This window comes from Meleagris gallopavo, chromosome 2 (genome assembly GCF_905368555.1).
Source record: "Meleagris gallopavo chromosome 2, MGAL_WU_HG_1.1, whole genome shotgun sequence".
Classification (NCBI taxonomy): Eukaryota; Metazoa; Chordata; class Aves; order Galliformes; family Phasianidae; genus Meleagris; species Meleagris gallopavo.
In genome coordinates, this window is record NC_139405.1 from 54449408 (window position 1) to 54475268 (window position 25861).

Here is a 25861-nt window from a genome sequence, read left to right on the forward strand (position 1 = left end):
ATCCTAGAGGTCCATTCCAGTCCCTACGAGTCTGTGTGTGATCTCTGTGCACCAGCTAACGCTGCTCACTTGCAGCCCTTTACCGCACTTTTCCGCGGCAGAGTAATCACTCAGCTAATTTCCTCGGCTCCGCCGTTCCCAAACGTTGCGCTGATGCATTGCAACCAAGCGATATGCAAACATCTGCTGCAAAAGCTGCTGCAGTAAAGCGCTGCTGCTAGGCGAGCTCCTTCCAGCTGCACGGAGCATTGCCAATGCCTCCCGATTGTGATCCGCAGGCCGGGCCCCGCTTTGCACTCGGCCCCCTTCACACTGCGCCCCTGGAAGGACGCGCTCCCTCCCCGACAGGTAACCACACCGGGGCCCTTACAGAAGGAGAGAACTAAAGGCGACGGCGGGAGGAGACAAAGGCTGTCATCGCGTGACACGACTGGGCCTTGGGACGGGGCTGGAACGGACACTAGGGCAGGGCCCCCCATACTGCCCCCGGGCCTCAGGCTCCCTGGTTGCCCGCCCACCCCGCGACCGCCATCTTGCTTGCGGCCGGCTACCCAAAACCAAGATGGCGCCCGGGCGGTTGGCGGTGCCGGCACCACCCCACGCAGAGCGGAAGTGACGCGCCCCGCGGCGGCAGTCGTCCCTCCGCTCTCTATGGTGGTTGATTATTTTTTCCCTGTGGGCCCCGCGTCTCTTCCTTCGGCGAGACGGGAAATGGCCGACGAGCAGCCATAAGGGAGCGGGGCCGCCGGGAGTTCCGCCCGCCAGGTGAGGAAGGGGCGGAGGGGAGGGGGCTGCGGCGAGACTTGGCGGGACGCTGTCTGCGTGCTGGCGGCCGTACTCTGCCGCGGGGGAAGGGGGAGGGAAGGCTGAGGCTGAGGGGCGGCCTCTTCCCCCGCGCGCGCGCGCGCGCGGCCGCCGCTCCGTTCTCCCCTCCCCCCCACCACCTCCGCCGTGCGGTGCCGTCCCGCCCTTCCCCCGCCGCGTGACCTCCGCGCGCCGCAGCCATTATCCGCCGCGCCGCCCCCGCGCCCCAGGCCCTGAGGCGGCGGCGCCAACCGCCCCGGGAAGGAGGGGAGGGGCCGGGCCGCGCCGCAGCCGCCGCTTCCTGCGGGAGTCGGGTCCAGCCGGCGGCGCTCTGCCCCGAGCTTGCACGGCGCCTCGGGAGCTAAGGTAGAGGAGGGGAGGGAGGGCGGTGGCCCAGGGCCGCTCCGGGCTCATTAGGCCTCCCTAAGGCTGCCCTTTCCTGGCGGGCCCGCACACCTTCGGCTGGTTCCATGGCCCTCTCCGCCCTTCCTGGGGGAGATGAGCCCGAGGGGTCGCCGAGCAGCGTTGGTCACTGGATGGGCGACCGCTCTGCTGCCTTCGCGGGGAGTAAAGGGTGCTGGAGTGAGGAGATGCTGCCCTGCGTGCTATTGGTGTTGGGCCTGCGGCAGGAACTTCCCCTCGGGCCTGAAAGCTGTTCGGGCCCCTGTGTTTTAATGCCTTAATGCTGTGCTGCTGCTGCTCCCTTGCTGGGCCTTCGCTGCCCTCCTTAGAAATCTCCATCCGACCCCTCGTTGCTGGTGTTTGTGCCCCTCCCTGAACGAGGCTGTTACATCCCCAACCCTATCGCACCGTGGTGTACCACTGCTCCAGGTTCTTGTCCTTTATTGTTTGCTTCGGAACCTTTAGTTTTCATAAAGAAATCAGCTTTTTGTTTTGCGTGTGGCGGTGATCCTGTAACACCTCGCTACGACTTGTCACTCCTTTATCACAAAGATCAAAGTTTTGCTCTAACAGTTAAATTTTCCTACAGGAGGACCAGGGGGCATGCAAAACAAAGGAGTGCTCCACAGTCACTTACGGAGCTATTTGAGATTAAATAATGGCTTGCTGTAGGTATATTAAAAACATCTCTCAGAAAAATTGTTCTCAATTTGGAAAGGGGTGATTTAGAGTATGGGTTCCCAGGAAAATACTGCCCAGCTGTTTTCCTTCTTGTGCTTCCTTTTTGTTGCATTAAACAAAGGGGATAAGCAAGAAGGGACAAATTTTAGCATAGAACGCACTTCGACCATGTAGCTTCTGGTGGCGAGGGGGGAAGAGTTGCTTCCTCCTACTGATCCCTTCTGGTGTTGAGTGACAGCAGCGCTGAGTGGCTGGAAGAGTTTTAATGTGTTACATGTATCAGTACTTGAGGGTGGCTGGCTCTCTCCTGAGCTGACTGGCTGGAGTAAAGCTTCTGAGAGGCTGGCTCCAGCAGTCCACAGGTGAAGGCTATGTCTGCTTTCCTTGGAGATGTGACAGGGCACGCATACAATGAGGAAGATCCTGTTGGAGTGGGGGCTGCAGAAAACTTGAAGCAGCAGGGAGCTGTTGTTTGTAGATGGGTTACGCTTATTGAGGTGGATTCGACTCTGGCTGGTTGTGAAGGAGCACTTGTTCTTTATGAGCATAAGGAATGCCAGAGAGCATTTGAGGTTTGTTTAAGTGTAGTGGAAGTAGGTAAGGGAAACCACTGAAGGATGTGAGACTCTATTCAGTCTGTTGGGAGAGTTTTTCCCGAACGTATTCAAAAGAGGTGCCTTGTTTTCTTGGCCATTGTGCTGGCATTGGCTCTCACCCAGCCTTGTGGTAAGCTGGATCTGGAAGGTGATGTGGCTCTAAAGTCAGCTTCGTCTTTCTCTCCTGATGTTTTTTATTCTGAATCAGTTCAGCTCACCGCGTACCTCTGCGTATCAGTCTTTGGAGTGAGGAGGGGGAGGATGGCCCTTTGTGTCAGCAGACTGTTGTAAAGAGATTGTAGAAACCACTCTTGAAGGGAGTATGAAAACATCTGATTAAGCAAACAAACAAAGTAAAAAAAAAAAAAAAAAAAAAGCCAAACAAAATAGCAGCAGTTCTCTTGTTTTGTTTTTGTTTTGACAAAATTCATAGAAATAATCATTTTGATTTTGGTGTTTTTAGTTAGAAGAGAAATGTGGTTATGTTTGTCTTTAGTTTTACATAACAGAACAGCTATCAATCATACGATTATTCTACAGAGCTGCTCTTGCTTCTATTTGGAGATTGGTTGTTAAATAATTTTACATATACTTTCTGTAGTTTTGTACTAAAAATGGATAAATTAGGAATTATATTTTTACACAAATGTTCTGTTTATTTGACTGTTTCAGCTGAATTTCATGCTGTAATTTTTTTTATGTGAGTTTGTTCAGTTTTTGTAATCATGCAAGCATTATGAAGATGGTAAGAAAGGTCGATGATAGAAATGGTAGGGAAAAAAAATGAAGTAGGAAGAAAATGTGTTACCCAGCTCTTATTTGTACAGCCTGAGGTAGTTTGGTTAAATTTGTTATGATATTTCAGTAGTATTGGTAGAATTCTGGGCAGTGATTATCCAGGAGGTACAGGTTTACAGTTGCTAATGAATTGTGTTCTATTGTTTTTTGTAATGTGCTGCCGTTAAACTTGGGGACATTTAAAACAAGAGGAGGTAGAGAATAGATCAGAATGCGTGGTTATTTTATGGCAGATACACAAGCACTGAATAGGTGCCTTACATTGCTGTCCTAAAAAGACCGACTTCTCTTTAATTTAGCATATGTATAATGAAAGACTATTAGGAATTCTGTAGGATTTCTTGAGGACTGGCTTATCCCCTGATTCTTGTTGTATAATCCTTTTTCTTTTGAAGCTTGGATCTCTGAATGAAAATGCATTTTTGACAACAGCTTGTGAGTTTCTTTAACAAGATTTTTTTAATTAAATCTTATTGATAGCTTTCAAGTAATGCATAAACAAGAGTAATAACAGCTATTAAGTAAGTATGAGATTGCTCTCTCTCTCAGCTCGGTATTATTTTAGTTGTGTTTTGCTAGTATAAATGTGGATAATTAATCTAAAATACCTATTTAAGCTTCCATATGGTGTAGAATTTCTGAATTAGTGTGTTTAGCAGATATGTAGTGTCTGCAGTATCTGTCAAAAAGCTTTAACATCAGTGTAGTGAGAAAGGCTCATAAAAATATTTAAAAGGAATCAGAAACAGGTTTTTATCCTTAAGTATTTGGAATGTTTGAAAGAAAAATACAGTGACGTCTACTTCCTCGTTGTAGTGTTGCTGATTGTAGGGCATATCTTGTTTTTGCTTGGTGGCTGAGGCTGATTTAAGGCACCTGTATATACTGCTGTTACATTAAGAAACTTACTGACTGCTTGATTACTAATGTGACTCAGTATCCATTTCTGGAAAGATATGCAGTTGGCTGTGTCAAGGTTTGGTAGTATGTTTTCTTTAACAGCACTCTGCTTGCAAGTACTGTTAAAAAGCTTAAGATCAGAGTTTGTTGCTGCCTTTCAAAGCTAGTTTCAGGGAAGCCTAAAGATTGCACTGCTGCCAAAGGAAGCAATCCTGAATGGTGGCTACTTGCAGCTTACCTGTCGTGGTCCAGATGTGGGGTTGTGTCATGAGCCATACTGCAAAATCATTTGTATTGCAACTAATCACGTGATCTCTATGTTTTCTGGTCTGGTTCACAGTGTGGCTGCTCAAATACTTGTGCTGGCATAAGGGAGAAAACCATCAGGAATGTGAGTTACTAGACAACTGCGGGGATGGGACTGTTTCTTTACACGAGTAGTGCCAGCTTGTTCTGACTTAATGTTGTCGAGCTACAGAAGCTTCCTTTGTAATAGCCAGCTTTCTTCTGACACCGTGATGAAATGCTTGAGAGTTTAGCATCGATTTTCCCACATTTAGTGCAGAAAGCAAGGGGAAAAGAAGCTCGAGTTGCCAGAACCACGCAGATAACAGCATTGGTGTTTTAGATATAGACCGTGTTTCTTGCAGTTGTGTTCCTTCTTTAAATGCTCAGCAGTAGGCATCTTGCATCACATTCTTCATGCACAGCTTTGCAACCTCTAGGTCACCTGAGACTGGTCAAGAGATAAGCTTAATGCAGCCACGTAAGTGAGGCAGCTGGTCTTTTGATTTGTGGATTAATGTTACTGCTTAGAAATGTGATGTGTATAGCATCTCTCTTTTTTGTTGTGTTGCCTGACATGATGTGACTTCAGACTGTGACAGTGGGGACAAGAGAGTCCCCAGGAAGAGGCTGCTGGTGATGTAACTCTTTATGTACCACTGTTTTTCAAATTCTCTGTAATAGAGATCAATCAACTATTTTAATTCTTGCACACTGTAAGAATATACGCATTGCCAAACCTTTATTTGAAAAAAAAAAAAGTCTAGACAGTGTTTTCATTTCTGCTCCCATGTGTGAAAGTTCTTTGGAAAAAGATTTTTTGCATGTCAAGCATTTGTAACAGTTAAATGGAAGCAAAACTGAAAGTAGTTGAGATATTCTGTTCAGTATTTAAGGTTTTTTATTCAACACTCTTGTTTTCAAGTAGTTGGCAAAAAGAGTAGCCATGGTATATCCCATGGGTGATGCAAACACTTGTCTAAGTTAGGATTCTGATTTCAGTTAGCAGCAGCCAATTGTTTTTAAAACTTGGATGTAGAGATAACATCGAAATATAGTAAATATTGATTTTAAAATCTAGCACTGAACTTCAACCACTTAGCTGAAGTTTGTATGAATTTTTCTGTGTAAGAATGCTCTAATTAACCTTTGCTAGCTAATGCCATCTCACCTTTTGTCTAGACAAGATCTGAAATGGTCCGATACACTACTGTGCTCCTTCAGAGACTCATGCTTGCTGATGATGAGAAGTAAAAACTTTAACTTGTTAAAGCATATATTTTGTAAAAATTGGAAATATCTTGGTCACTACTAGTGAATGGTAAGTGGAATTTTGATAGCAGGGTTTATCAAAACAAGTGCTACTTTTTTTTTTGTTCAGGTGTTTTCAATTTTTCCTTCATCTACAAGTGTGATTTAGGAACAGTTAACGTCTTTGGCTTTAACGAGCATGTTGCTGAAATGCAGAATTTCTAGGAGATCCAGCCTGTCTGTATCAAACTGGGACAAAATTCTGAGTCACTTTCATGGCATTTGAAAATTTTCTTAATATCAAGTCAGATTACAAGTGTGTATTTGTGAATATATATTTGTATATTCTTAAGTCTTTGAAGTAATTAAGGTTGAGGCCAGTGAAAAACTTACTTTTGAGAGTGGTTGGTTATTTCAGTTATATTTTATTTCTATTTACCTGCAAAAACTTGTTTTTTTTCTTTGAGAAAAAAAATGCTGGTTATTTAAAGTTATGCAAATGTTTCCTATTTAAATAGGAAACTGTAACAGAATAGTTCTTGTATAAATGTTGCAGAGAAATCTAAAAATAAAGCTGCTGTTTTACTAAGCCCATATCCCGTATCTTTTTTGAAAAAAAGATCATTTCAGTTAAGTACAAAGCTGTGTATTAAGAGTTCAAACTCTCACATGAATTTGCCACCTCATCCTCTTGACTGCATGCTGTCTTCTTTTTTAATCTCGATCTGGCATTTGTTTGGGTCTTTGTTAGTTAACTTAACTTAGTTAATTTAACCATATGAAAGTGAACACTGAGTGTCTGTCAGAAACCTTCTCATTGAAGGACCTGAAAGGTTTAAGGGCTGAAGGTTATACAGCCCTGGAAGCAGGACTAAGGACTGATAATTTGCTCTTGGCAGCAGCTAACACATAAGCTGCTCCATATCTCAATGTGTGGTTTCACTAGGCTAGGACTAAATTTGCTGTTTCTTGTGTTGCCTTTTCGTGATAAACAGTTTAATCTTTGAACCCATTTAACCAGGAATTAATGATCCTTTCATGAAAGTACTTGTCTCTCATGGTCATTTTTTTCTATTCTGTAGGGATTTGTGTTGCTGAAAGCATAAACGGAGAATTTTAAAATAACTGATTGATTGACACAGACCTGTGGCTTGAGGTAAGGTGAATTTAATTCTATTTTTAAGTGTTTTGATTGAACCCAACCATTTCAAAAAATCAACGTTGCTTTTTTTTCTTAAAGTTTATGTTGATGGTTAACTGAACTATATAAATCTGAGTTTAATGTATGTTCTGTATAAGTCAACTATTGTCTCATATGTAAATGTCAACTAGTGTACCACGTATTCACTTGTTATGCATAAGAATGCAAATGTACAAATGTTGTTCTGTACAGGGAAAATCCAATATTCCATTTCCTCTAATACTTAAATTAGGTTGTGTAGACTTCCTGTATATCTAAAGTTTGGTCTGAAATTTCCTTTTAATAGAAAACCATTTTTTCTGTTGCTCTAGGAAAATTGGTATACTTCATGTATTGTAGCTGTTTAAAAACTTGTCTATGAACTAGATAACATAAGAGATTGTAGTCCCTCTTCCGTGCATTTAATTGAACATAAAGAATTAAAATCAATCTTCTGATTTTATGTTCATTTACTTTTTTTTAAATGGAAGGAGCCTTTTACAGACAGCTTATAATGTATTCTCTGAGTTAAATAGTTTTAGTTAATTAGAAAGCTAGTTTAGGCTAAAACTGTATTATATATTATTTTAAAAATATATATAATATAATGCAATATATATTTTCCCTAGGTTAGTTTCAGATGAGATTAGTCTCTTTGGGGCCACACAGACTCAGTGCAACTGTGATGGGGGAAAGTTAAATGGGGCAAGAGTGACCAGTGATAGGGAAAGGTTGGTCTGTTTTTTCTTTTGGATTTGCTTACATGTGTATAAAATCTCTGTGATTTTTGTTAACTTTGAGCTGTAATTCAATTTATTTGTCTTCAGTATTTCTTCTCAGATAATATATCAACTATATGCATAAAGTTCATTGTAACAAAAAGTGCTTGTTGTGTTGTGCTTGTATTTTCATTATGATAATTTGGAGATTTCATGCTTGAAATGAAGCAATGAAGAATGCTAAAAGTTGATTCTTTTTTTTCCTCCATTTGTATTGGTGGTTATTAATAATTGTAGATAGCATATTAAGGGCTGAAAACGTGAATAGTTGATTGTCAACAGTTTATATTCTGTTGTTCTCCTGCAGCCCATTATTTTTTAAGCGGGACAATCTCAAAAGAAAAAGTTAATGAGGTAAAATTGTTACTATTAAATGAAATTAAAGAGTTTATACGTTGCTTTTTGAGAATATTTTAGACTTCCACTGAAACTTTGTGGAGTCATAGATTACAGAATCACAGAATATCCCAAGTTGGAAGAGACCCTTAAGGATCACTGAGTTGAACTCCTGGCTCCACACAGGACCACCCAAAAATTAGACCATATGTCTGTGTGTGTTGTGTAGATGCTTCTTGAACTCCAGCAAGCTCAGTGCTGTAACCAGTTATCTGGTGAGGCTGTTCCAGTGTGTGACCACCCTTACTGTGAAGAACCTTCTCCTGATATTCAACTCAAACCTCCCTTGTTGCAGCTTCATGCTGTTCCTTTGGGTTCTGTTCCTTATCACCAGAGAGAGATCAGTACCTGTTCCTGTCTTATCCTTTTGAGAAAGCCATAGCTGTCATGAGGTTTCCCCTTCTTGTCTCCTTTACTCTGGGCTGAGCAAACCAAGGGTCTTCAGCTACTCCTCACATGTCTTCCCATCTGGACCCTTTGCCATTTTTGTAGCACTCATCTGGATGCTGTCTAATAGTTTTATGTCCTTTTTGTACCGTGGTGCCCAAAACTGCACACAGTACTCAAGGTGAGACTACAACAGTGCAGTGTAGAGTAGCTAGAAATGCAATGCTTGATGGACCCCAGGATATGTTTGGCCTTCCTGGCTGTCTGCAACTAGATTTCTTGGCAAGGCCTCTCCACCTTCAGTGGAATCAGTAACTCCTCCCAGTTTCGTATTGGCATTAAGTTTGCTCAAAACACCTTCTAGTCCTACAGCCAAGTCACTTAAGAGAGCTGGCCCTAAAATGGAGTCACGGGGAACTGCACTAGTGACTGACTTGCTGTAACCCCATTTAGTATAACCCTTTGGGCCTGACCCATTGGCTGATTGCTTGCTTTTGCACCATGTTTTGGTCTAGCTATGTGCTGGACATTTTTTACAGAAAGATACTGTGTGAAACAAAATAGAATTGTCTCAGAATAGAAATGAACAAATGCTGAGTCAAATTCAAGTATAGGCTTGAATTATCATGTTGCTTTGGATAAAAAAAATAAAAATTTCTCTACACAGTGATTCCAGCCTGAGTAGTAGAAATTTCAAAGGCTTCATTTGAAGGAGGAGGGCTGGGAGTACGTGGCAGTTCTGACCAATATTCTGTGGTCATAACTATAAACTATGTAAAATGAACAGAATATTTAAATTTAGTTATAGCTTAGTTTTAGTTTAGATCTAGATCACAAATGTATAATGGTCTAGACTTGCATTATTTCTTGTCCTAATTTGTAGAAATGTTTTTTTCCATTGCCTCCATTTCCATCTCCTTTTATACAGGATCAGTTTGCAATTAAACCTGAGAAACCTGTTATCTTTTCAGACAAACAGCTTGCACTGTAGTTGTGTTAAGTCTTATATTGTTTAAAATGTTGTATGTTGAGATTTAAGTTGCTAATGTATTTTCTTCAAAATTTTTCTGTTTAGGTAGTGCTATACTTCTTCCTAATATTCTTGTTTTAGAGGATTAAAATCTTACATTATTTACATGGTCTCTAAATAGTTCCATCCCTCTCTTTCTCCTCCCTTCAACTGTTTTTCCTTCTCAGAAGAAGTTTATCTACTGGGAAAAAATGGGTCGATCTAACTCTAGATCACATTCTTCAAGATCGAAGTCCAGATCCCAGTCCAGCTCTAGATCAAGATCCAGGTCACACTCTAGAAAAAAGAGATACAGGTATATTCACGTCAAACTTCTGTTTGTTTAAAATTTGACTGTTCTGCTCTTTTCCTGTATCTTTCCTGTACCTCGGTATAGTTTCAGAATGCTAATGGTTCTTCCTGATACGTTCTTGATTTAATTCTTCTGCCCCCTTTCACATGACATTTTAATTGTCCTGTCTCTTTCCCTGATAGTTTTTTCTGCCTTTTTCATGTAGCTTTTCAGGTCTGGAGTAACTTAAGGCTTCAGCAGATAAACTTTACCTTGTCTTCTCAGTTGCCTCCAGTCTTTTCCTTCACTTTCTTACCATTGGACATAGCCACTTCTTTAATAAGAGATGGCAGAATTCAGTGTTTACTGTCTTATCAGCTGCTGCAGTCTACAGGCTGGTATATCCAATTAAATTGGAGGTGATCTAATGTCGTGTTCCAGGCTATGAACAGTGGTGGATGGAGAACTGAGTGCCATGCTCCAGAGTGGTGGTGATCTCTTAAACCAACCAAACAAAAACAGCAGAGCAAGCCATTGAGGCTGGTAACGTCTTAATCATGTGATGCTGAAGTCTAAGTTTCACAATTCCTTGGAGGATCAATGTTTATTAAAATAGAGATCATATACTGCAAAATTTACTTGAAGACTGTTATTCTGCATTTACCATTCTGACTGTATTAGAGAGGTCTAGCATTTAGTCTTGAGGCACTTCTTTTTCTGTCTCCAGTTGTCAGATGTTAACGTTTGTTTTTTAATTCTAGTTCTAGGTCTCGTTCAAGGACATACTCACGATCTCGCAGCAGGGATCGTGTTTATTCTAGAGATTATCGCAGAGATTACAGAAATAATAGAGGAATGAGACGTCCCTATGGTTACAGAGGAAGAGGTAGAGGGTATTACCAAGGAGGAGGTGGTAGATACCATCGTGGAGGTTATAGGCCTGTCTGGAACCGAAGACACTCCCGAAGCCCTAGGCGTGGCCGTTCACGTTCCAGAAGTCCAAAGCGAAGGTCTGTGTCTTCACAGAGGTCCCGGAGCAGATCTCGTCGATCTTACAGATCTTCCAGGTCCCCAAGGTCCTCTTCATCTCGTTCTTCATCCCCATACAGCAAATCACCTGTCTCTTCCAAAAGACGTGGGTCTATGGAAAAGCAGGCAAAGAAAACTGAAGGGGCTCCTTTGCAAGATAGCCCTTTGAAAAATAAATCACAAGACGAACAGAAAGATACGTTTGAACATGACCCATCAGAATCTCTTGACGATTTTAATAAATCATCAGCAGCTTCTGGCGACATTTGGCCTGGCCTTTCAGCGTATGATAACAGTCCAAGGTCACCCCACAGTCCTTCTATTGCCACCCCGCCTAGTCAGAGTTCATCTTGCTCTGATGCCCCTTTGCTTAGTACAGCCCACTCAGCAAAGGACACACCTCAACATTCCCATTCCATTCAGCATAGTCCTGAGAGGTCTGGCTCTGGTTCCGTTGGAAATGGTTCTAGCCGTTATAGTCCATCTCAGAATAGCCCATTGCATCACATCCCTTCGAGGAGAAGCCCTGCAAAGACAATCCCTTCACAGAGTGCTCCCCGTGAGGAGCCTCGAACACGTTCGTTTTATCCTGAGACTGGGGAACAGGAAACTGTAAAAGGTGGAAAGTTTCTGAAAAGGTAGGAATTAAACTGTAAAATTAACGTTGCAACTTTAAAAAAACAAACAAAAAAAACCCTGTAACAGTATTTATTTATTTATTTATTTATTTTTACAAGATCATCACTGTGCCTTGGAAAAGGGAATATGAAATACTGATGAATATTTTTAAGAATTTTAGTCTGGTTAGAATAGAACTTTCTCCTCCTTGATGCTTCAAGTTCCTGTTGGGTGATTAGTGGGGACAGGGATCAGTATCCCTGTAGGACTCCTTCGTGTTTTTTGTTTGTGGTACATCTTCCTGTATTCCATTTACTGTTCAGAAAAATATTAATTAATATTTTAATGAATGATGGATCAGACTTGCTTGTTTGACACTGACTTCTGTTCAAGCACTTTAATGTTTTAATGCTCTATGTAATTTGAAATGCAAAGTCTGAAAGCGGAGATGTATTATGATTGATTTTTTTGTTAACGTAAACAGCATTCATTGCTAATTGTATGGTGCTATGTGACAACTTTTTCTTGACATCTGTTACTTAAGAGGTTGGGTAGGTCTTAATATTCTTGGGACATAATTTTACTGATGTGAGGAACAATGGAATGCATGCTTTTCCAAATTTGTTCTCAAAATATTTGATATACCTGATACAGTAGCAACTGAAGAAGGAAGTTATCTTACGTTATTGATGTTAAGACTGTTTCTTTCTACTTTACCGTGCATTTTGGTGGGTTTATTAGAAAAATGAATTATAGACAGAAATAGATATGGTCACATGATTTAAAAACGAATTTGCCCTGTCAGTGATTTTTAGTATGTGAAAATATACTGATGGAAAATGAAAAAAAAAAAAATAATCAAGAAGTCAGACTTGCTTGAGGTTAGACTTACTGCTTCTGGTGGATGTGTTTTGGACCTATGTGAAGATAGTGTACAAGCTGTAGCTAAAACCAATTTGTGAATGTAGTTAGGACATACAGTTAATTCAGATTTGAGTTTTTTATTATTTTAATTGGGAAAAAGGACTGGTGTAAGTGTATGTGAAGCTGTGTACCAAATTAGAATGAACAAACTAACCACTAGCTCTTTTTACAAACTCTAGTGGAGAATTTCTACGTGTTCTACAGAAGGGCATTATTTTCTTCAGATGTTTCCACTAGTGCGTAGATGACAGTTAGTACAGTATGAACTGTGTGAAATTTACTTGCTGAAATTGAATGGCTCAGTGGAGTATGTTTTTTCTTTTTGGTGTGGGATTGACACGAAAGAGGAATGCAAGTGAACTGGAATGAATGCAATCCAGAGTTACCAGTCTCTTCTTTGCTATCCACAGGTACACAGATGAAGAGTCTAGAGTATACCTGCTTGATAGGGGTAATACCAGGGAGAAGGAGGCCCAGAAGGAGAGAGGATCAGAAAAAGGGAGGACAGAGGGAGAAAGGGAATGGGAGGATCAGGAAACTTTAGACTTTTTCGTTGATAAAGAGACTGGGAAAGAGAAGTTTAATGACTCTGAAGGGGAGGACACAGAGGAGACAGAGGATTACAGACAGTTCAGAAAGTCTGTCCTGGCAGATCAGGGTAAAAATTTTCCTACTGCATCTCACCGGAATGCTGAGGAGGAAGGAACCAAATACAAATCTAAAATAACAATGAAGGGCAATAGAGAGAGCGATGGATTTAGAGATGAGAAAAGTTATAAGCCTAAAGAGACTGGCTATATAGCGGAAAGGCCTAGTACAACAAAAGATAAGCACAAGGACGAAGACAAGAGTTCTGAGAGACTAATGATGAAGAAAGAAACTCAGTCACCTGAGCAGGTAAAGTCTGAAAAGCTCAAAGAACTCTTTGATTACAGTCCCCCTCTACACAAGAATCTGGATGCGAGAGAAAAATCCACCTTCAGAGAGGAGAGCCCACTTAGGATCAAAATGATAGCCAGTGACTCCCATCGTCCTGAAGTTAAACTCAAAATGGCACCCGTACCTCTTGACGATTCCAATAGGTAAATTATTCCACTTGACAAAGTGGTTTTCCACCTGCTTGCATTGTCACTCATCTTTATTTAAACTAGTGGTTTCTTTTTGTGTGTCTTTTCTGTTGTTGATGCATTTTTAGACCCGCTTCCTTGACTAAAGACAGGCTGCTTGCTAGCACACTTGTCCATTCCGTCAAGAAGGAGCAAGAGTTCAGATCCATCTTTGACCACATTAAGTTGCCACAGGCCAGCAAAAGCACGTCAGAGTCATTTATTCAGCATATAGTGTCCTTGGTTCATCATGTCAAAGGTATGTGCTCAATTTACTCATTCAGCAATAGCATTTAAGACTGCTAGCTAAGACTGTTTGCTGTCTGTAGTACAGGAAGATTTCAGCCTTCTTAATGTTGATATAGTTGAACTTTTCCTTTGAGGTATACATATAATAATTAGAGAAATAATAGCCACCAAAACAAGTATCAAAAAAGCAAGCACTGTAGAGAATTAGAATAGTCATACTATGTTTCTTGTTAAATTTTTAAGCCAAAGTAGCACATACTTTGTTAAATTTTTTTATTAAAGCTTAAGCATACTAAATTGCTTAATCTTTTTACTTTAATTTTATTTGAATGTCATTTCACCACTTCATATAGCATTGCATCTCCTTTTGGAGCACCTTAAAACTCATATCCACATGTTTAATGGAAAGTTGGTTTTGGTCTCAAACTAATAAAGTGTAAGAAGTGGTTCTCTAAATGATCTTAAAATACACTGCTTCTTTTTATTCGTACTTAACAGTATTGTTGGATGTGAGAATCTAACTTCTAGAGGCTTAGCATGGGTTAAGTAAATCTCCATCAATTGTTTATATGCTAATTATTTTCCAAACATTAGTGCCTGTTGCTTGCTATAATAAAATTAAAGTACTTCCTTGTGGGGGGGGGAAAAATCCGACAAAGTGGGTGTATTTTATTCAAGTCACATACCGGCAAAGTTTTCTCATTCAAGAATAGATAATTCCTTAAAATCCAGTGAGGATATCTAGAGTGTTTTTAAATTCTTTTTTTTTTTTTCTGTAGCATTTACTTAAATTTTACCAGGCTGTTGTCTTATTCTTGTATTTAATATACTATGAAAGAATTTGCTGGTGAACGTTACTTACCATATCATCATATAAAAGGGGAATGTCAAAATGCTAAATGAGGTGAGAAGTTTGGGTGTGTCTATCTGTGTGCATTGTTTTAAATATACTTTAGCTTTTAAAATAGGAAAGATTTGGTGCTAGAGGTGTTTTTTTCAAGTCTTATCTTGTTTTTGAAGTAACTGTAGGCAGCTAAGGCCAAATGACTGTGTGTTTTGAATTGCTTAGAAAAAAAAAAAAGCAATAGTGGTAGTAGGTTATATTAACATAGCAAACTCAAAATATTATTGGGACACCTGCTTAGAGTGTAACAATCATTGCTAGAAAATCATTTTATTGATAAGAGATCACAGTCTATATCCAATGAGAGCTTGGCTTAAATGGCACATGTAAACTGAAGGTGAAATGTTATTGAAACTCTTATGTATTGATCACAAAATTAAGACTTTTTCTGTAGACTTGTGTTAAACAGATAACTGGTAAATATGACAGCTTAACAGAGTATCTAGTCAAGTTTTTAGTATATGTAAAGTTATGACTGTTTTTTGAAAGGAGAACTTCTCTATGCGTTTCAAACTTACTGCAGTCTGTGATCAGATTTAGTAACTATTTTGACGATTTGAAGTTATGTTCATTATTGGTGTGATGCGACCAGTCTGAACAGCTCTTGATTAATGTAGAGCTGAAAATGCCCAGTGATGTTTTCTTTTTCATTATAAATAGGTCCTGGAATGTGTTTTGAAATGGCAAAATCCATGTTACAAAACTAAAATAGCTGTTGAAAGATACAGATGCCAAACAGGCAAAGTTGAACCTTCTGTCTTCCTGGCAAAAATGGCATAAAAACAGAGTTGCTAGCTCAAATTCCTGTGTTTGATGGAATTATGATTGAGGCACTACCCTTGTAGTGGCCGTTTCAAGTTTTAATGGTTGGTTATGAGACAAATACTGGATGCCGGGCGGTAAGTTGATACAGATGTATGTTGACCTGTTAAGCAGATAGCTTGCTTCATATGTAACATTTCATAGCTCATGACTTTATGTATTTCTATATTACATTTAAACACATTTGTTGAGCTGGTTTGAAAACTTGAGTTTGCTGTTGCTAATTTAACTGTCTCTGAAAGCAAGAGAAAATTTGTCAGAGAAGTTGTCAGGTTTGCCAAGATGCCAGATGCTTAAATTTATTTACATTTGGATTGTTGTTAATTATCTTGAATTGCTATTGTTAAAACTTCAAATCAAGAAATGGTATTATTTTAAGAGATGGCTTGTTGTTAGGTCATCCTTGTAGTTATTGAAACATACATTACTTAAATGTTTTCACTGAATTAACGCTAACTTAAAGTTGAGATGAGTTGTAAAATGTACTTGCAAATATTCACGACTCGAAGTAATCTTACGTTTTTTTTCTTATGGACAAAGTAGAAAATCACTTAAATTGTTCCTTTATTTCATTAGAGAAAAATGTCACTGAAAATGAACAAGTCTAATCCATGTATGATGCTTGAATTAGATTTAATACAGCCATGGTGTAGTTATAAGTAGACTTGCAGTGATTCTGTGCACTGTATCTTTGTTTGGATTACAGAATGTGTAAGAATAGGAAAAACTCACTCTTGCTTGTTGTTTTGATATTTTTTACTGAAAATATTGTTTTTGCCTGCTACTTGCCTTTCTGTCAGGAGTAAAATACCTGTCAGTTGAATTAAACTAATGAAACAGTGTTTTTCTATTGTAACCAACAGAGCAATACTTCAAGTCAGCTGGAATGACCCTAAATGAGAGGTTCACTGCATATCAAAAAGCAACTGAAGAGCACTGCACTCGGCAAAAGAGCCCAGAAATACATAGGTATATGTTAATTGCTTATGTCTCAGATAATATCTGCTAATATTTCTTGTTCAAGAACTCAAAATATTTATTTCTGCTCTATATGTAATACTTTATTGATTTCTGTGCAAATACAAACAAAAAAAACACCCAAACCAGAACACCAACAACAAACCCTGGGAAAAAACAAACAAACAAAACCAAACAAAAATGTTTCTGTAGAAGAAAACTCAGATGAATCAACTCTGGCTTCATCTGTGGCTTTATAGCATATATTTTTTTCTACCTCTGCATCTCATTTGGTATATGTTTACTTTTTTCACATACAGTGCTCAAATATTGAGCGAGAAATGTCTTGCCTGTACAGGGCTTCTTTTTTATCTTCAGCTTTATTCTTCAGTGTCAAATGTTTCATCTCGTATCACTTTAGTTTTTGTATCTATTAATTTATAGCAGTTTTTTCTCTTGAAATCCTAGAGCCTGAAAGGTAAGAAGAGAGGCATGCTGTTGTAATTTCTGATCGTGTGCTTCTGGTTAGATGATGCAGTGTATACTGTATTTGTGTTGTGTGTGTGGTGTTATGTGATCTCAGTTTTCAGCTTTGTAAGATCTCTTAACTGAGAAGTAACTTTAACTGTACAACAAGCTGTGAGTGTTGATGGTGGTTTTTTTTTTGAAGGTTGGATATCAAACTGGCTATATATACTAATCTTCTGGAATAATTATCTTGAAATCTCCCCTGGAAATGTAAAAAATCAAACAGCCATTTTAGTGTATTTGTCTTTTAGTATACTTCAAAGAACAAAACCAAGGTTTTTAATTTTTGGCTTGCTTCTGTATTCAGATGGTGGGACTTCATATGCAAGAGTTTATTCTGCTGCTAAAGTGCCTTGTTATTCAGACTTCTGTTGATCTGTGTGAGGCCATAGACAGTTGCATACACGTATGGCTAGACACTGCTTTTATTTTACATTTAGGAGGATTGACATCTCTCCAAGTGCCCTGAGGAAGCATACCCGTTTAGCAGGTGAAGAGAGGGTCTTTAAAGAAGAAAGTCAAAAAGTAGGTTCTAAGTAAATGTTAAGTATCTATTTCTAAACTTAATGTGATTTTTTTTTTTTCCCTTTGAATATGAACTTCTAACTTTATGTGAGTTTGTGGACCTCAGTCTTTTAGAACAACTTATGTTATGTGGAATATTTGCATTTCAGAAGTTTTTTCTGTGTCTTACTAAGAAGCCAGTTTGTGTAGTACAACATGAATGTATTGATACTATGCCATATAAGATCAAAATGCCTCCTAACTTCCTTTCTTTTGGTTGTTTCTTGGCACGTTTTGTGTCCAAGGCAATGAATGGGAGGAGAAAAAATTGCTGATGTGCACAGTAGCATGGCTGAATGTATAAAGGTACATGTGCTCTGCTAGCTATAATTAACTGGAAAAAATGTATACCAAGATATCCTACCAGAAAGTATGTTATCATCAGTCTGCATCAGACAGTACATGTCCTGCTGGCTCAATGGGAACGCTTGTTTAAAATGTGAAATCTTAGCTGTTCTCAGATTTAGCCTGTAAAGGGCATTCAACTTAAGCTCAGTTCATGTGGTAAAGAGTTGTTTTAAATTCTGTCTTGTCTTTTTGAAAATTGAGGCACGGTTCACCCCCACAGATTCTCTTCTGGATGTTTTCTTTCAAAATCTTAGTCAGAAACATGTTTTTGCTTGCAGGGAGATAAAAAATTAAGATGTGATTCTGCTGATCTTCGGCATGACATTGACCGCCGTAGAAAAGAGCGAAGTAAAGAGCGAGGAGACTCAAAGGGCTCCAGGGAATCCAGTGGGTCAAGAAAGCAGGAGAAAACTTCAAAAGATTACAAGGATTACAAATCTTATAAAGATGACAGGTAAATGTTTGAAATCTCTAGGTTTTTAGCCTCCAATTAACCTTTTGTAATTGTAAGCTTAATTGCTTTCAATTGTCGATGTCTAATGGAACGTTTAAATTTAAACAAATAAAATTATTTGTTTTACAGCAAATATGTATTATCTGTCTTTTACACGGCTTATGGTGGATGAGGACAAAAACTTTGGAATAGCAAGCTAACACTGAAAAAAAAAATGACAAATTAATCTGTCCTATTATCCAGGCTACATCAGGAGGTTGGACTTCAATGCAGTACATTTCTATAAACAATTTGTGTAAGAACTTTGGTTCGTTATGCTTGATTCCGCACTTTTTCAACTCATAACACCCAGAGTATGAGAATCTTATTGATACTTAGATTTAACATGGGTGAGAAGGGGAATCTTTTATTTTTTTCTCTCCTAAAGCCAGTGGTCTATTTTCTAAGGAAAAAAAAGGTTAGCATATTTCAGTGGATACTGTGTAGCAGTGGTAAGAGTTTCATCAGATATAGCCTTCCTTTGAGTAATGTCTTTTAAGTTGGGTCAAATTAGAACTTTAGGGAATTACCAAAAGTCTTGCTGTGGGATTTATTATCCTGCTTTGTACTGGGTATACAATGAATACTTATCCTTCCTGTTTCCTATATACTTTCTGACTCTGGTATCCACATTATCTTCCACTGGCAATTCATACAGGCATCTTCGTAGGGCAGCCCATACTGTATGTTCTCAACAGTATGCAAACTGAATTATGTAAAATTTCTGTAAAGCTTTGCCTTGAGGGTGTTCCTCCCTTTGGCTTCTGCTTTTTTCTTTCTGCCTCAGAGAAAGGCAGATCTTAAAAGTAACAAAACGTTTAATGGCAACCTAGAAAAATTCTGCAGTTTGCAGACTGGTGTTTTCCAACTCACTAGCAGTAATGTACATTTAGTCCATTTAAATGTCTAAGAAGAGGCTGGAAAGTGAAACTATATCTTGCCTTAGCATCTGAAATACATTACGTATATGTGTGGCTTTATAACCAGATGGGGGATAGTTTTTTTAAATATAAAGAAACCCCTTTTAGTATAGCATGTTACAGTCTGTCTAGTGCTTTTAAAATAGCACACAGTGTATCTTTTTATTTTTCAGTAAGCAAAAAAGAGAGCAGGACCGTGCTAGATCTTCTCCATCTTCCTCTCCATCTGCTTCTTCATCCAGTTCTCGAGAAGAAAAGGATTGCAAGAAAGAAAGAGATGAAGAGTTCAAAACTCACCACGAACAGAAAGAATACTCTGGTTTTGCAGGAGTCAGCAGGCCAAGAGGCACCTTTGTAAGTTGCATTTCTCCTATTTTTCCCCTGAATGATGAAGACTGTAACAATAGTGTAACGGATTAAATGAATTGTTGCAGTACTTAATGTTAGTGTAGACCTTTTCATAGTTGTGATTCTTGAATTCTTTTACATGATGTACCAATTCTGCAGTGCTTTTCTTTCAGCCTTGTCCAATAGAAGTCTTATTTGGTGTATAAATATTCAATAGTACAGTATTAGAGACCCTAGTGTAAGGATTGGAAAAATGATTTCTTGTTTATTCCTTCCTTGCTGTTTTGTAATTACACTGTATCCTAACAGGATATTAAAATTGACCTTTCTATAAAGATGAAATCTTGTGATCTATTACCTGTTACTCTCTACAGTTTGTTTTCTTTTCTCCATAACTTTCAATTTTACTTTGATCTCCTTTGTGTGTGATGTCTGCAAATTATTTAATAGAGAGAGTGGCACACAATGAAACACTGGCACTGATGTTGGAAAAGAACTATACTGGGGAGAAGAAATAGTACACTTGGTACTTTCCAGTTTTTCTGTAGCCTGGACTAGCCACAATAAGCATGCAAGCTTATATTAATCTAGCTCTGGAATGTGTTTTAGCATTGAGATTTGGAAAATACCATGTTGACCTTCATGGTCTTCATAACATTTTTGAAGGTAAAAGTTGCACATTAACGTAACTTACTGGGAAATGTAGCAGCGTTAAAAAAGATTAAGAAGTAATAGAAAAGGCCTTAATGGAAATAAAAACATCTATGCAAAAATTAAAAATGCCTTAAAGGTCTGTTTGTGGGTGGACAAAAGAGAATGGGTAGGAGTAATTACATACTTTTCCCAATAGTTCCTTTGTGTAGCTTGTATTTAAGACAAAATAAGGTAAAGAGGCATTGTTTGATATAAATATAGCTTGTTTGTAGTAGTGCAAAATAAGCTTTCAACTGCAGAGAAGAGGTTGTCTAAAATGCATGTGAGATGTGCAGCACTTAAGGTTTGAATCTTCAGTCTTGAGAGTTGTAGCTACTTAAAAAAAAAAAATAATAATAATAAAAAATAATCCAAGTGCCAAATTTCTAATGTAAAAAATTCAGTTTTCCCTCCTTATTGTTCTTATATATAATTAACAAAGGAACAGGTGTGTGGTGTAAATGTATCAACACTTCGATGGTACAGGTACTGTATATGACTACCACTCACTTCCTAGGTCCATAAGCTAGCTGCACATGGTTAAAAATAGAGCTTAAAATCCTCTCTTCTCATGAAGAGAATACTTTTTTTTTTAATCTCAGAATCAGTGCCAGCTTTACTGCTTTATAAAATCAGATTATACGTGTCTTAAAGAGAGATAGTACTTCATGTGAAATTTAAGTAGCTATGAAGTGGAAATGTATTAGTTACTAATAATATGATTAATGGTGACTGCCAGTTATTGACTGCATTAATAACTGATTGATCTGTAATGACATACACGGTCACACAAATGCTTATCAAGCAAACAATAACTGAAGAGAAGTATTTAAATGGGCCAACCTGTTGATTTTAATATTCTACTTCAGGGTACAGAGTGGGTAGTATTGTAAGATACTACTAGATGACTAATGTAGAAACGTCTTTGTGATTTAGGCTAATAGTGTCTGAATTCAAGTAAGTACTTCTTTGGTTTTGGAGTAAAGAAAATGTTTTTGTTGTAAATACTCCCTAAAATAGGAAGCTGTAACACCATGGTGGGAGTGTGGCTGACTGGGTAGAGGAAATCCTTCTGTAAGCTAAACTGTCAGTTTGCTGTTAAGTTAGTGTTGACTTTTCACTAATGTGTACTGATAGGCTGAAATGCTGAATTCCGTGCTTGTTATATGTAGCATAAAACCATAAATGCTCTGAATAATTTTGAAGTAGGAAAACAGAAATAAGGATAAGTAGAATGTTTTTAATTTCTGAAGTATATTGGAAGGTTTTGTAGCCTTTTACTTTTTCAGACTGATTCAAAGCATTTTTAAAGCTGTCCAGCATAAATTCTGCATTAGATGTTGGACCTTACTGGAATTAAGTGTGCGTAGAACTCTTTTCTTATTTCTTCAAGTTAATTACATCTGTCTGTTTATGGGCCATACTTAGTTTTAATAAATGAAATTAATTTCCAGTCCTAGTTCTGTTAGCTGTGAAGACCCAGTTTTGTTTTTAATTAGCTTGTAAATAGAAAACATGTTCTGTAGTAAGAGTAAGGTTTTAATAATCTTATCTTCCTAACCTCACCATTCTTCTCTTAAGTGGGGAATGTGTGGATAAATTCCTGCTTAAGTCTTTAGCTTGCAGAAAGTATTGCATGCTGAGGAAACTGAATATATTACTACTCAGTGTACTCTAAGTTAAATATTTTCTGTGTTGCAGTGAAACTTTTTAATCTTGTCATCTTAAAGTTCAGTTAATTTATGATAAAGAACACTAAAGATGCTTCAAGATTGTTGCTCTACACAATAGAGAGAGTTGTTTTTTGGGATAAGGAGTGTTTACTCATTTGAAATGTAATCTGTCTTAAAATGCATAGCTGAATCTCAGTTGAGAATGAGTGGCACAAAGCAGACAGTTACTTGCAGAATACATTATTTGTATGTATTCTAAAATCATTTTCTCGTGACAGATACGATTATCTCCCTAAGTGATTTCACTTTCTCCCCAAAAGTTTTTTTTTTTCCCCTCCCTTCAGTCTAGGCTTTTCTGTTTGTTTTTGTCTGCAAACGGCTTCAGAAGCTTATTCTGACCTTTGTTGCAGCAGACTGACTTACCAGCAGTCAAAGGAAATCTCACTTTGGTGAATGTAGGTTAATTTATACCAAGAACTCAGGTGTACTTGTTTTAACTCTTATGTTTAGTAGAATCACTATTTTGAAGTGAATGCTTGAATATATTACTTAAGGTAGTATGTGACTTCTTATAAAATAGTTTTATATTTTGAACTAAGAACAGAATGAGCATTTTCAGTACAGAAAACTTGAGCTTTTTGTTGTGGTTTTATGTAAATGGCTTAAATAAAATAACATTTTGGTTAATCAGTTTCGAATTAGGGGCAGAGGAAGAGCCAGAGGAGTCTTTGCTGGAACAAATACTGGTCCCAGCAACTCAAATACTACTTTTCAAAAGAGACCGAAGGAAGAGGAGTGGGATCCTGAATATACCCCAAAAAGCAAGAAATATTTCTTGGTGGGTGTAGAGAATTCTATCTTATGCATGCTTTTGTTTTTTCCGAGTGCGTTTTTATGTCTGGTGTTAAGGAGATTGACGGCTACAAAAGTTGCATGCATGTTGAGAGAGTGACTGCAGTTATGTAATCAAGAAAATACCCGAGTTCTTGCAGTGCCTAGTTCAGCTTCAGTTATTTCCAGCCTGCTGCAGAAAGACAAGAGAAGCTGAAGGTGGAATTCTTCTCTAAAACTTAGTTATCAGTGAGATAGGAAAGAAGGCATACTCTGGCAAAAAAAAATATGAAAAGCAAAAGCAAAAAGACTTGTGCTGTGTCTTCATGGGTTTATCTCAGTTTGGCATTCAAGCTCTGTACATTTATCTAGAAACCCACAAAAATAAAAGATCAGGAAAAGCTAACAGTATTTGTGTGGATGGATGTGGACCAACTTTGCTATTAGCAGCCTTTCTGTTCTTACCTGAGTAGTATGATAGGCATATGACCTTAGTTATGCCTTTTTTCCCCCCCATCTGGATTATTAATGGAGGACTGTTGATACAATTAACCAGTGAGTAGCTTAGTGTACTGAATATTTAGTCTCTGCTGCAACTGATTTCCCTAACAATACCAACTTCTAAGGATATCTTTTCACCATTGAAAAACGTTAGTGAAGATAAGACCTTTTCTTATAGTATTTTTTTTTCCCCACAAATATATTAACAGGTAATCCAATAAATAACACAACTTCAATTTGCATGTGTATACAAAGTTTTCTCCCTGTTTCCACCTGCATATAGAGAGATGTGATCAACTGTTCACAAGGAAGTTCTATGATAGCTAGAAAAAAAATGACTGACTTGAGCTGTTAGTTTTTTCATCTTCAGGAATGTTTGTTTAAAAAAAAAAAAAGCCACCCTGTAAATACTTGAATGATATAGTAAGCTACTTATGTTTGACAGTTTAGATTTCTTTCCAAATCACAAGTTAAAAAAAAGTAGATGTTGGAACAGGTGTTCATCATTCTTCCAAGTGTAACATTTTATTTTAAATGATTTTCTTTTGTGTCCGGATATGGAAGACATGCCCAATTCTGTATTTAGCACCAAGATAGCAAATGTAATGCTGACTAACCTTAACTCTATTGTTAATATCAGATCTCAATAGTTCAAGAATGATTTGCATTACTTTGCACAAGCAAAGCAGGGTTTCTGAAAACCTTCAGTTATCTTTCCTTAAGTATAAATAATTCTCTCTGCCTTAAAGTAAAAAATAATAATAATAATAAAAATTAAAAATTAAGAAGCACATTCCTAGAGTTCCTTCCTTTAATGCTTTTTCCTTGCTAAAAATAGTGAGTACTTATTTCTGATGACTGAAAAAATAAGTGACAGATTTGGTTTGTTACTCACGGTGGACATACCCACAGCTAATAATGACTCTTAAATCAGGTTTTTCGAGGTACTTTTAGTTGTAGCATTATGAATTGTAGGGATATGTTTCATAATGTAATATACAGATTATCTGAATTGTTTTCAATTTTTTTCTTCATTGTTTTTTCTATACATAGTATAAATTTGGTTCAGAGTACAGCATTTAAGGTGTTGTAACCTTATTGTTTGGTATATTATAGCATGATGACAGAGATGATGGTGTGGATTATTGGGCCAAACGAGGAAGGGGCCGTGGTACTTTCCAGCGTGGCAGAGGGCGTTTTAACTTCAAAAAGTCAGGTAGCAGTCCGAAGTGGACACATGACAAATACCAAGGGGACGGGATTGTGGAAGATGAAGAAGAAACGATGGAGAACAACGAAGAAAAGGACAGACGCAAGGAGGAAAAGGTTAGCAGTTTGTGAAGTGCAAAATACAGAAATTTTCTTACAGAATCTCAGGTGATTGTTGGAGGGGAGGTGGAAGATCACTTGGAAAAATATTTTTAGTGTTTGGTTATTAGCTGTTTACAAGAAGACTGTTTTCTTTCTTTCTGCAGGAATAACCCTGGAAGAAAGCTGAAAGAGCAGCTTTTGCACCACCCACACAACATTTTTAATATGTTCTTTTTGTTGTCAAATGAATGTAAGCATTTTACTTAAATTTTACTGTTGGAAGTAGTTTAGAAGGATTGTTTTTCTGTTTTAAGCCTTTAGGAAAAAAAAATCTTGATATAGTAAACTATGTTAATGATCGTACAGTTAGAAAGTAAAATATTTGTAACAACTTTTAAGAAATTTTACTGTTTGTTATATGCAGTGTAATTCTGCTTTGTCCAAATACATGGTCAAGTACAACTCTTAAAAGTTTTGATTCTCCCCTATGTCTGTGTTTTATTCTGAAGTAAACTTCCAGCTCTGCACACCTGAAATCTTGGAGGAGCATTTTTTATCAGCTGATTGCTACTTCTTTGTTGCTTTTTTTAATTAAAAACGTTTTTAATTATAGTTATCCAGTCATAATGTGAATACAAAGTCATGTATGAGGTTGGTTATACATTAGTTCACAAGAATCACATTTACAGGAGGTCTTGAAATAAGTTGATTCTTGATTCTTCTTCTCATGCTAGAGAGAGAAACTAAAAGATTGTAACTGTCACTGTTCTCTAGTAGCCTGAGGAATACATACGTATATGAATTCTTCAGTGAGTTTCAGGATTATTTCTCTTTTGGAATGTGCATTTTAGAAACCTGTCTCCAAACCACTGGTGCTAGAAACTCTGAACAGGTCTGAAAACTGGAGTGCTCTCTGCCATTTCTACAGCTGATACAAAACTCTACAGCTGTCTTAGTTCTGTAACTTGTGTCCAGAACAGGTTAGTCATGTATTATGAATACCTTGTGATGTCTTCCATCATCAAAAGACACTTCCCTTGTCAAGGGTAACATAGTACTATGTTTGAGGTTTTTTAAACCTGTAGTTTAAATCACTGCGAGATAAAGGTGCTGTCCATAATTAGGGGTGGCATTTTCAGGGTCAACAAGGATTATAGTTTCAGCTTTAAGACAGTAGCTTAATCTTCCACATTTTAGTTAAGAAACTGATGGCAGTATCAGTGCTGCATTTATATCAGTCTTGATTTCAATTTGTTAAATTGCCTCTTTACTTTTTTTATAT

At 38.0% G+C, this 25861-nt stretch overlaps 1 protein-coding gene across 15 annotated transcripts; it reads left to right on the forward strand.

The window, feature by feature from the left end:
- The first annotated feature begins 206 nt into the window (after window positions 1-206).
- On the forward strand, window positions 207-25115 carry BCLAF1 (BCL2 associated transcription factor 1). 15 transcript variants are annotated; one of them, XM_085217232.1, is made up of 15 exons: window positions 598-765; window positions 5649-5787; window positions 6800-6873; window positions 7527-7628; window positions 9657-9784; window positions 10522-11427; window positions 12742-13413; window positions 13527-13696; window positions 16276-16381; window positions 17338-17422; window positions 18088-18263; window positions 19396-19576; window positions 22628-22774; window positions 24385-24594; window positions 24744-25115. In XM_085217232.1, exons 5-15 carry the CDS (start codon window positions 9681-9683, stop codon window positions 24747-24749), a joined length of 2763 nt encoding a protein of 920 aa, XP_085073358.1. In that variant the 5' UTR covers window positions 598-765; window positions 5649-5787; window positions 6800-6873; window positions 7527-7628; window positions 9657-9680; the 3' UTR covers window positions 24750-25115. The 15 variants fall into 15 exon arrangements, 13 of the variants coding, with proteins under 13 accessions (XP_085073359.1, XP_085073365.1, XP_085073358.1 ...); XM_085217229.1 differs by lacking the exon at window positions 7527-7628; XM_085217234.1 differs by lacking the exon at window positions 7527-7628 and having other exon boundaries at window positions 9660-9784.
- The last annotated feature ends 746 nt before the right edge of the window (window positions 25116-25861 follow it).